Raw genomic sequence first — 12,825 nt, forward strand, 5'->3', positions numbered from 1 at the left:
CAGATGAAGGAAAGCTACCTGATATCAACCTAAGCAAGTTGTGCTTCCTTTTTCTGGTTATTTGGCTATAGCTTTTCATAGAATATAGTACAGATAATTGAACAAACTATGTTGCATTTCATTCTTGATTAAATTATCTTTCCATTGATATATAATTTTATGGTACTACTCCAAAAACAGTGGTGTTATTAGCCATCAAACCTCAAAAATACTTTTCCCAAAAGGTTTCCACAATTTTGGCTACCCCTGCTATCTAGTAAGATTTAAAACAAAACAGCCCTAACATCTAACTTTACTAACCTCCATTCTCAGCACCTGCTAATAATGGTTTCTACCGCTCAATCCACTGCATTACAACATGGCTCCTGGTTGTTATAAGAAATGACTTCTTTAAAATGACAGTTGTTAGGTAATCTAGAGAAGGTCTTTTCAGGGATCCATGATTTGGATCATCTTATTGCTAGAGATGTATCTAGCCTTGTTACTGATATTTTGACTGTGAAAACAATTTTCAAAGCTTAACAATGTAGGGCTTTAAGCTCTCTCTTGTTTTCTATGTTTTTATATAGATTTGGGGGAGGTGCAGGAATTATTTTACTCTGTGTTAGAGATGCTTATAGTATATCTTTCTATATACCATATAAAATGTGTTAATATGGGCAGTTACAAAAATGTCTACTGTATATGTGCTCCTACAGCTACTAATTTGGCCACTCCTAAGTTAGATGAGTGCCCCTCCTGGCTACTCAAGGCTGCCTGGGAGAGGACATGTAATTTTTTTCTTGAGGGAGGGAGAGGTCCACTGGCTCTTAGGGAAGTAATGGTGCACCCTCTCTTCAAGGGACCATCATTCAGCTCAACTGTTCTGGACAGTTTTTGTCCAGTTTCCTTTTTAGGAAGGTTGTAAAGAAAGTGGTTGCATGGTAGCTTCAGAGGACCTGGGATGTAACTGATTATCTAGACCCATTTCAGTCAGGGTAAGATACAATACCTTTTCCAGCTAAAGGGTGTGTATTTCAAGGCTTCTTCTGCCAAACAATCAAGAACGTAGCAAGCTTGTTCTCCATAACCGGTCTTTAACTTTGAGGGAGGAAAATCTACAGTTCTTCCCTGAAGAAGAAGTAAACATCATTTATAGAGACAAAGTAGCATTCAATCAAGTAATATTGTCTAGCTTCTCTAAAGTCCTTTTTTGTCACAAGAAAGTATGTGTTCATGTGAATCCCCAAATATTATCAATATGGCACATAGGGCTGGTTACTTGAGGAAACGCATCTACTATAAAAACTGTCTCACTGATTTGATCTTGCAGGGTTGAATTAATTAAATCTTTAAACCAGTTCCTTCAATTAAACAATGTTATCTATCAGGGCCCCAGAAGTGCCAGAAGTCCCTTTAGCAGTGCCTCCCCTCTGGAATAAAGTTCCTCCCAAGATCTGGATGGACCCTAGTCTATTGTTGCTTAAAGAGAAGTGATATTTGGATCTGAACTGCTATTGTTCCAGCTTTATTATTTCATACAACTAGCACAAGAGGAAGCAGACAAGAAATTATACCTCGTTTCATTTCCATCTGGTGTATAGTTTTTGCCATCTTTTATCTTTTATTCTTACTTTTCATTAGGTTTGTTGCAATTTATTTGTTTTGATTGTTGTGAGTCACCCAAAGTTGTTGAGAATTTAATAAATATGCAATTTGCATGAATTCAAATACAGCAGTTTTCAATTTATACATTCAGCTGCAAATAGCAAATCATAAGAATCCAACCCAATATGTACACTAATCAAGTAAATTGTACAAAGCAAACTCATGATTATAGTCATTATCCATACTATTTTAATTTTGTTTTCTAACTGGATACACTATTCTAAAATAAAAGAAATAGCCAAAGTATTTCAAAATATTTGGGTCAGCTTCCTAGAGATTTTTCATTGTAATGCAGACATGTCAAACTCGGGACATCACATGACGTCGCTCAACACCTCGCGACAGTTTTGCCATTGGTGGCAATGGGGTAGGCGTGGCTTTCACATGACACATCTGGCCCACGGGCCGGCAGTTTGACAACCCTGTTGTAATGGAACACAACCAAACCAGAACATAGTCTTACTTCATACATTACATCACAACATGCTTAGGAAAATTTAGCCATGATTTGATATGGTGTCAGAATTGAAGAATCAAGCTTTCGCTTTCAAATCAAAATTAGGCATGATTTTAACTGTGTTTGCAAAGTGCATTAAAATTGTTTTCACTCTGCAAAGGAAGAGTGCATAGACAAAGGCAGACTGTTTTACTATGCAAGCAGAAAGCAACTGATGAATCCAAACAGGCAAAGAAACAAAAGCTACTGAAAACTTGTATACTTGCAAGCTCATGCCGTAGTTAAAATTCTGTATTACAGCTGATTCAGAAGAAATGTAGATGCAAGTCATTTAAATACAAATTTGTGTCTGTTTAAATTTCAAGTATATTATGAGATTAAAATTAAATAACTCAGAATTAAATCTGATCTCGAAACTGCATTTGGTTCTCTCCTCTGAGATATCTGATCTTACTTGGCAACTGGAAAATAGTACAGAAACTAGATTACACTTGGGTTCAGCTGAAATATTATGCAGGTTCCAATATTAGCATCTTTATTTACTCATATTGACCACCCATTACAAATTCCCAAGGGATGCATCAATCAATTACAGGGCCAATTTATAAGAGATGAGACAGATGATTTGATAAATTTCGCCCAATTAGTGTCTAACGAAGATCAGTAAATTATACACTAGTCGTATATATTAGAAACTGGTTTCTGGCTAGTACAGGACCATCTACCGGTTGAGTAAACTCAGTCTGGAGTAGAATGCATAAAACATTTGATTAATGCATGTTTTTGCAGCATCTTGCTAAATGGTGTTTTAATTGCCTTCATGGTCCTCTTTCTTTTTTTACTGTTTTACTAAAGACATCTGACTCTGTCCTGATATATGAGGCTATGAATTTTTGCCCACAGCTTTTCTATTCACTTTCAAGGACTATAGGTAATCCTCACTTAACAACTGCCCTACTTAGCAACCGTTTGAAGTTTTGACAGAACTGAAAAAGTAACTTTACAACCAGTCCTTGCACTTATCACAGCATCCCTGCAATGACATGATCAAAATTTGAGCAAGCAGTGGACATTTACAAACATTACAGCTTCCTGCAACACATGACTGCCATTTGCATGTTTCACAACTGCATTCCAATAATAGATAAGTCAACAGTAAAACTGCAGGTCAGAGACACATGAGGTCTCACTTAAGAACTGTAGGTGTTTTGCTAAACAATTGCAGTGGGTTGTAAATCTATCAGTCATAAGATATTTCATTTAACAACTGTGTCACTTAGCAATAGTACTGTTGGTTCCAAGTGTGATTGTTAAGACTACCTGAACTTTTAATTACCAGATGGCAGGAAAATACTTGAATTCAGGCTACCTATTGTAGCTTTTCTGCTTTTCTGCCTCAATTCAAACAAGGGCTAGGTGGTATGGGCTCCCAGTTTTCAATATTTACATAAGTTCTATACTACAAAGTACGAAAATAACTTAATTGGACAAATTATGCCAAATAAACTTCTTTTAATGCTTCTACAACATATGTAAGCTAGAACATTTCAGCTCTTGCTTTGTATTGCTAATAGGAAAGCATCAGTTATGCTGAAACAAAAGTAGTACGAGATATGCAAGTTACAGATAATCAGTAATACTTGCACAGAGCCAATTATTTAAACGTTGTAAGTTAGTTTACAATTGTGGATTGCTTGAACACGTCAAATAAGAACTGCTATTGATTGCTAATGCTATTTTGCTAGCAACAGAAGTGGTAGCTATGCTTTCTGCTCTACATTTCTAAGGCATAGGTGATTAACCACTTGGTTGTATAAATGAATTTTAAGACCTTGAAAAATAGCATCATCTATATTTCTAAAAGTCATGCCCCAAATTCTTCAAAATTTCCAGTTCATTATTATATCTGGAACATGGTATACTGTATTTTCCGGCGTATAAGACGACCCCCAACTTTTGAGATGATTTTCATGGGTTAAAGTCTTACACGCCGGAAAATACGGGTAAGTAGGAAGTCAGGGCTGCTTCTCAATTAGGTGAAGGTTTATCAAGAGCTTTTGGCCTCGAGATCAGCTTTGCTCTGCCTCACCTAAACCTCGTCTCCTCTCGCCTTGGCACCCCCTTCTACTTCAGTCACATGCGCTGGCTGTTTCAACCAGGAGCGATGAGCATTGTGGCCCAACACTTCGGGAAGGCACCAGGTCTGAAAGAAGGCGGTTCTTTCCATAGGTTAGTTAATGAACAGGGCGGCGGAGGAGTGGGGGGGGAAAGAAACGGGCTCAGCCCTGCGCCGCAAGTTTAAGATTCACACACACACCATCCCCAAGGCCGCCTTCTACTTCAGGGTGGAGGGGCGACCCCGGGCTGCTGAAGCCCCAGCGCCAGCTTTCCGCTGCGGTCTGCCTGTCGCAATTCCCGAGCTGCACCTTCCCGGGTGGGTGTTGCTGTAGGTTTGCCGCGGCACCACACCCTGAAGTCAAACTCCCAGGGTTAGGTGAAGCTTAGCTCTGCACGAACATGTCAGGTCAGCCTCCGCCTGGCTTCCTGCACTCCCTTGAGCTCTTGTGCTCGTGGAGCGCCAGCGGCTCGGCACATGCTTAACTCCCGCTCCCTTCCAGAAAAAAAAGGGTTGCTGCCGTAGGACGCCGGTAAGCTGGAGCCTCAGCCTCAGTTGGGCTGGTCGGTTTATTTATGAGGAAAATACGGTACCTGCTTTAGAGGCTTGTTTCAAGGGTGTCATATAAAATTCTGGCTAAAATTTATTTTCAGCAATGGGTCATTTGGGTCTTCAGGTTTTTTTGGATAACTTTTTATTGACCTAGAAAAATGGCATTATAAAATCGAAGATATTATAGACTCTCAACCTGGTATTGTGGGTTTTAAGAAAGCAATAATGAGTTGGGGTAATGTGTAATTGTTACTGATGATTAGAAAAGATCCGCACTATCATCTATGGTTTGATTTCATATGGTGGTGGCTTTGTCTGGAACATTTTTCGCTCCAGTTAATTATCTAATTAAAATTCTGCATTCACCTCACTAAAAAGCCCCTGCTTTAATATTGCAGTGCAAGAGGATTTATGTACATGCCTAGAGGGAGAAACTAAGGTAATTATTCATACATAAATGCTGCCCATTGTATATGGCTTGGTAGATCTTTAATAACACCTTTCTTAATCAAACACCTTGAATGAGTAGCATATTCTCCAATCACTAACAGAACTAAATAATAGTCATCTTTAGAACAGTTGCTAAATCATATTCTATAGTGATTGCTGTTTTGGAGGGTACAAGTATTATATTATTTATATTTCTTTTAATTACATTAAAGTTTTAATATAGTTTGATAGTATTTACCTTTTGCACTGATTATGTATAATTAGTAACTTATCTTTTATCATAAATAAAATATATGCAAAACCAATTATTTCTATAATTTTCTTAAAGTCTAATTTGAGTCAAGTTTGATTATATGGCATCGAATTGGTGCAACCATTACTGACAACATAGATTTTCTCCAATACAATCTGTAGCTAATCTTTTCACTACTGCACCTATCACCACTATAATTAAGTCCACACACCTGGTCATCCCCCTTCCTTCCACCTTTCTGGCATTGTAGACTTATCCAGAGAGCTAGATCTTAATGTGTTCAAAGTAGGATAACTGGCTAAGTTTACTACAATTTCAACTGGCTCTATTGTAAACATACGGTGAAACCCTAATGACTAGTCACGAGATCACTATACCTTCAACTGGGGTAATGAAACCACTGTCTAAATAAGAGTTAGGTGAGTCTCATTGAAAGAAAAAAAATCTGTAATCATGGCTTGGCTTCCTCCATGTTTATAATGTTCTGCTACTCCAATTTTATTCCTAATCACTGATAGCCATATCTTGTGAGGAACATTTTAAGTATTTAAATAATAATAGGAGTCAACCTTCTTATGTTCTCAATCATTCTTTCATCCTCCTGCAGTTAGTTCAGAGAGCTGAAATATTTTTTGTGAGTTAAAACACTTGCAGTTTCACCTTTAGTTTACATTCTATAATAAGTTAGCTTATCACAGTTCATTATTTGATACTGATGCTGTGTGCTTCAATTAAAAAAACTCAATATGAACATGCAGCCTCCTGCATCCAAGTAGGGTAATTTGAATCTGGTCATTTGTGCCTTGACAGAAAATTCTGGGCTGATTGATTTGATGACCCATTTGTTTGTTTTCTTGGCTATGTGTATATCCTCATGAGTCTTCTCCAACAGCAAAGATGTTCTTTTATTATTAAAGTTTTGACACTCAAATGTTTTTTTAAAAAAATCAAAAGCATCAATATAATTTATATACTGCTTTTTCAAACAAAAGCTTGTTTTCATCACAAGGAAAGTCATTGCCTGCACTATTCTGACTTTTGTAGCTATAGATAGATCATGGTAGGTGAATAAATTTTTTCAAGTCCTTTATTAGCATTCTACCAAATACTAGTCTGCAATGTATTTCTGGACCGATGGTTCTTTTACTTGTTCACAGTCCATGCGAAAAGGCAGAAGCTATGCACTATTTCAATCTCTTCATTGTCATTTGTACTGTTCATTGCTCTATTTATTGTCATAAATTTGATATTATTTACCTATAATATTAGCCCATTATCTTCATTGTGCTTCTTGATTTTCATTACCAAACCCTGTAGATTTGTATTTTCAGCTTTCAGTGTTATCAGCATAGTGCAGGTTACTGACCTTCTTCCTCCAATCCAAAACCATGCTAATCTTCTTCCAAGCCAACTTCTCTCAGTATGCAGATAGAATAAATAAGGGGAGAATTTACACTCTCACTGCTTTGCCAACTGGCCTCATTCTGTTTCACCATGTTCCGACTGGCCTCTGGCTTTCTGATCTGTGTCTAGATTTCACATATTTCAGGACAATCAGTGGCTCTGCGATTTCAGAATAGAATTATATGCTTAGAATTTTTCTAAGAACATTCCACTGCTTGACATGATTGATATAATCAAAGGTCTTTCTATAATCAATGGAACACATACTGACTTTTTAATATTCTCTGGCTTTCTCAATCATCCAGTCAAGCTTCTATCCAGATGATTTCATCAACGTCCATATAGTTTTACAGGTCACTGCCTTTTCCTGTGATTTTTAATGTATTTATTTATTTTCCAGTTCACCCTACTGCTCATTTCTTAGTAGGCTCCTATTCCAGTACTAATCAGGTCCAATCTTTTTAGCTTTCAAGGTCAGTTAGCTGCTCAGCTATAATGCTTCTTATACTTCACCACTACTCTATATAGTCATCCATTTTTTCTTAAGTCAATATATTTTTTCTAAAATGTAAGAAAAAGCTTCTTTTGCAGTCTACAAAGTTATTAGGAATCATCAAAACAATTCAGAGGTGGTAAACTAGTTTACTTACAAAGGACCGCAGCTCTGCTAGTATGTTAGATATTATTGCATTTGGGTCATCATATTCCTGTGGTTGTTCAAAAGGATGCCCTGCCTTGTTAATCAGCCAAGCAGCAAGTGTACAAAACATGTAGAACTGTTCACCCGGGTTAATAGGTAATGCAAAATAATGCCTGTTTTAAAAGAAAAAGGAGCAGAAATTAGTATGCCTGTATTGAAAAAAATGTTCTAAAAAGACAATTTCTCTATTTGTACCAGGGTGGATTTGATTTAAAAAGTCAATTTAAATCATGATTTAAATCACTAGTAAAAAGGCTTGATTTAAATCAACTTGATTTAAATCATAATTTTTAAAGAGCAACTGTCATCTCTGTCCCGCAGCAGCTCCTCCTCTGACCCACTGTTGACTCACCAACAGTCCCATTCACTTTAATGGGATGGCTGGTGATGCGGCAGTGACACAAGATGAGGGACGTGGCGGGCAGCAAGTGAGTGGATGTCTGCTAACAGTCGCTGCCATGATGGATCTGAAATGACAGGTGCTCTTTAAATGTAAGGACTCATTCTTGCTGGTAGTTAGATTCCTTAATATTATTACTTGCAAACAAAATGAAGGTTTCCTATTTAGAATAATAAGCTGTCGGGTTAGTAGAACAGTGATATCAGAACCGATTTTAGGTTGATAGGTTAATCATACATAGTTGGAGAACTACTCAAATTCTTTAACTAAAATACTTACAGCCTGGTACACATGCACTCACTTCAAACAATCATAGAGTTTGTAGTGTACATAGACTTGCAAAACAATGGGATAAAGGAATATTTCTGAACTTTGTTTTATGATTTATCTCATGGTTACTGTGAAATTGTGTGAAAGCATCAATGCACTGCATGTTATCTCAGCTTGCAGAGCTTGGATTCATTGAATGAGTTTACCAAAAATGTAAATATGCAGAATATACAGCCTCCTGCTACATAACCAAGCTCCATTTCATACTGAATAAACTAAATTATTAATGTATCTTAAATAAAAAATTATCTTTAGATAGATTTTTACTCCAAAAGCATTTTATTAAAATAAATTTGATAAAAAATCTGATTTAAATCTGATTTTATTTTTTTAAAAAAATCATGATTATCCACCCTGATTTGTACATCATCTATGCCCACAATCTTTTTTCTAACATACTATATTTCACTGAGAGATAATTTTCTTAATACCTTTCCATTTTCCTTGCAGTGCTTTCAGAATTTTATGTCACAACTATATGTATACATTACAGAAAAATAATGTAAATCAAAGCTTTTAAAAGCAGTTTTCATCTTTTACCATATTTTTGTGCTCTCATACTCTACAATAATTAATGGCAGGAGCTTTGTTCAAAATGTATAAAGCTATTTAGCAGATTATTAAATACATTGTTATCTGATCTTCTATGGAAGCATCCAGTGTACTACACAAATACAAATAAATGGCTCATTATTCATACAAATAAGAATTTTTATTAAGACCAGAGAAAAAATAACTATTTTAATATACTTATTTAGTAATATTGAAGACATTATACTATACATAACTTATAATATGTAACATAAGATAACTTAAACGTATAACATATATTACAATAATGAACAAATCTAACTGTAATTTATAACTTACTTTCAATTCCATATATCTTCATGATCAGCAAATACTCATTTAAGGCAGTTTTTAACAAGATCTTTTGTGATATCCAAATAGCAGGTTAACAGTTATCCAAAGATAATATCTACTTCATCTGTCTATTTGGGGCCTATTGGTTTGCTGATTGATTTAATATTAGAGGCTTAATACCAGGGGATAATTGGATCTGAACATAATAGTTTAGATTTGTTTTTAAACTTAATTTTCTACTCTGAGTTCTCGGATTGATTTGGATTTCTTCAGAAGAAGCTTCTCTGAGAACAATTCCAAAATATCTATTATCTACGTTATATTTTTAACAAAGAAATTCATACAATCGATTACATAGGAAATATTAGAAAGCTCCAAATTGGAGTTATTTTGCTTTTTTAGTACCTTGACATTACACTATTCTGCAATTTCACATTAAGTATATTAATCTAATACCTAAGAAAAAGGATTTGGAACATTTTTTAATGTTTTTTATAATGTTATTCTGTATCATGTTTTATCATGTTGAATTTGATTTTTCCATTTTTATGTACCTATTAATCTATCTTCATATATTCTGATTGCATTAAAGTTGTAACAAAATTGGATATATATCTTTGTGACTTAAGAATACAACAATTATTTAAAATTATACAGTTTGTTAAAAATAAACAATTATAACTAGACATTTAAAAACACTGTTTCACCAGCTTTCTATATTGTTGAAAGAAATCAGTATGGCAAATACATACAAATTCTGACTGAGGGATATTTCTAGTTGAATGTTAGGAAAAACATCCTAACACTTCAACAGTAGAACCAATTACTCAGGAAAATGACAAGCTTTGTTTCACTGGATGCAAAGAGTCTGGACAGTCATCTCTTGGAAATGTTTTAATTTAAATTCCTATGTTGTAAAAGGGATTGGACTATAGACCAAAATGCAAGTCAAGACACAAACATGTGTCTACTCAAGTAATCCTGACAAAATAAATGGGCTCATTTCTACATTCTGAGACTGTTACATGAATATTATATGACGCCCAAGTCACAAAAATAGAACTGCAGTCCATATTGACAGTATATAAACAATATACACCATAAATAATTTTTACTTGCCTGACAAAAATGTAGACAGTGATTGGAAGAAATTTTTACTGGCAACATTTAAACTATTGCCATGTTATCCCAGAAGAAAAACTGCATAAGCAAACCAAGTTAATATGTATATCATTGTTTTTCCCTATAGATGGGAAAATATTATAACTGAAAGAAAATTAAAAGTATTTGTTGCATTTTAAAGATGGATTTAATGTATACCAGAATTTAAGAGAATGTCTTGAAAAATGGCACCTATTTTAATATTCATGATAAAATCCTAAACTTACAGCTACACAGCCTGTCACATGTTTTAGAAGAATGCAATCATAGCCATAGTCTGGCAGACTCAGTTTTTATAATGTGAAAATATCTCTATAGTCCATTTTTAAGAGTTATATATAGCTTTTTACCCAAATGCTCTATAACCCTAAGTAAATAATAAATAGTTGCTCAAGAATCCCATGACTTAGAGTACATTTAGAGAAATCAGAAAAAAGAAATTTAGGTATATTGCCAATATAAAATTATAATGAATATGCAACTTCTCTAAATAACATGAATAGTATTCTTTACATGTAACACATTTGCTTGATGCATGCCTATCCTGTGGCCTTAACACAGATGTATATTAGAAAAGACTGCATACATTTATATCACCAGCTCTCTATAAAAGACATTTCTAAAAAAATTCTCATTTATTCTTGCCTTTATAAATACTGGTAGTTTCCGTTTTTAGAATGAGTCTGGAAGAAAAAGTTCTAGCCCAAAGAACTTTATCTATTGAATTACAATCATTATTCTGTTCAATAATTCGAGGAGGAATCTCTAGGAAAAGTTTCTTTGCAATAAACAAGGCTTGTCATATATCTGATACTATATTTTTGAAAGATTACAAATAAAACAAGGAAGAAATCATCAATTATTCCAGCACAATTTCATGGAAGTTTCCTGAGCAAGTCATAAATTCTAACTAGTTTAACAAAATTAACTCTCAGGTTAATAGAGATGTAGAGATACAGCACAGTAGTTTTCATGTCTCCTTTTCTCATCAAATCTTTAATTTTTTTTACTATTTCTTTTTCTGCAGTTTGCATTAACACCTGTTATTCTGAAACAGCACAGTATGATTGATTATATATATATATATATATATATATATATATATATATATATATATATATATATATATATATATATATATATATATATATATATATATATATATATATATATATATATATATATATATATATATATATAATGTGTGTGTGTAAATTACTAACAAAGAATTAAAGGGAAACTGAGATGCATTTCTGACTCCTTAGTCGTCATCAGTCAGCTATGTTTGGGGCCTAGCAAGGTAATCTAAATAGTTAACATTTGAAACATATATATATATATATATATATATATATATATATATATATATATATATATATATATATATATATATATATATATATTTCTTACTTTTTCTTAACTCTATACAGAAATAGGCCTATATAAACAGAAAAGTGTCTTGATTTCACTCGGCACCGGATCTCATTGAATAAAAAGTCTCAGACGAAAGTTATTACACACTGAACTTGCAGCACAAAACACTTCCGTTCCCCAAGGTTTTCTCGAAAACCATTTCAATGTTCTTTGCTGCCTGATAGTCTTGGGACTGGGTCGTTCACGAACGACAATCCCAACCCCCAGCTTTGCCCGCAAAAAGCCCAAGACACACTCGTTAAATTAAATACACACGTGAACACTAGCTATTAAATCCACAAAGCCCTTGACACAGTTACTGGCTGGGATTAGAGAGACAATGTATTCAACCAACTGGAAAAAGCGGGATTTATCTTCTATGACACTCCAACCTTCACCCACACCCCCACCCCCACATACACACGCCCCAGAAAACCAACAACCAAGGCCTACTTGCTTGCCTTACCGGGAAGGCGGCCTCATGTTGTGGCTCCGCAACGCCGCGTCTTCCTCGTAGTTAAGTAGTTTCAACTTCTCCAGCAGATCCTCCATCATGACAAACATGTGATAAAGCGCCCCCGGCCCGCGCTCCACCACTGCTGCTTCCCCGGTCGCGTCCCCTTCCTCGGCGGCCGCCATGACACACACCTCAATTGCAGCTCCTCGCTTCCAACTTGTTGCCAGCACGACGCGAGGAGCATCAAGGCCGCCCGCGTCACCCGGGAAACCAGCCCCGCCTACTCAAACGCTCGCCCTCCAATCGCTTCTTAATCCGACCAGCCCTTCCGTGATCGGTCCGACCAATCAGCTCCACCCGAAGTGATTCTTGGAGGCGGCGTACGTTCAGGGCTTCCAGCTCTGGGTGCGAAAATTCGGGACGATAGCTAAAACCCGGAAACTTTAATTCTTTATTAACTTCTAAGGCTCGCAGGGATTTTATAGGGCACGCCTGGAAACCGGAGTGGTTGATGTGTGATGCATGGAGCTGCAATTTTAATCAGATACAAATTGACAACTCTCCGATCTGGGCTGCAATAATCCGGACGACCCGGATAAAGAGCAGTGAGATGGGAGTGCG

The 12,825-nt window shown here is 35.6% G+C and overlaps 1 protein-coding gene across 4 annotated transcripts in view; it reads right to left on the bottom strand.

Annotated features, from left to right (window-relative positions):
- The window catches only part of IFT57 (intraflagellar transport 57), a 55,669-nt gene extending 43,252 nt beyond the window's left edge, over nucleotides 1-12,417 (bottom strand). For all 4 annotated transcript variants that reach the window (XR_014026437.1, XR_014026438.1, XR_014026439.1 and 1 more), the window contains exons 1-3: nucleotides 12,214-12,417; nucleotides 7,530-7,692; nucleotides 992-1,110 (exon numbers count right to left, since the gene is read on the bottom strand). Coding sequence is in view for 1 of the 4 variants with exons in the window: in XM_081327649.1 (XP_081183775.1) it covers nucleotides 992-1,110; nucleotides 7,530-7,692; nucleotides 12,214-12,386 (455 nt within the window). In the remaining 3 variants the exon portion in view is untranslated. The remainder of the gene's footprint in view (nucleotides 1-991; nucleotides 1,111-7,529; nucleotides 7,693-12,213) is intronic.
- Between the last annotated feature and the right edge of the window lie 408 nt (nucleotides 12,418-12,825).

This window comes from Vipera berus, assembly GCF_964194415.1.
Source record: "Vipera berus genome assembly, chromosome: 4".
NCBI lineage: Eukaryota > Metazoa > Chordata > Lepidosauria > Squamata > Viperidae > Vipera > Vipera berus.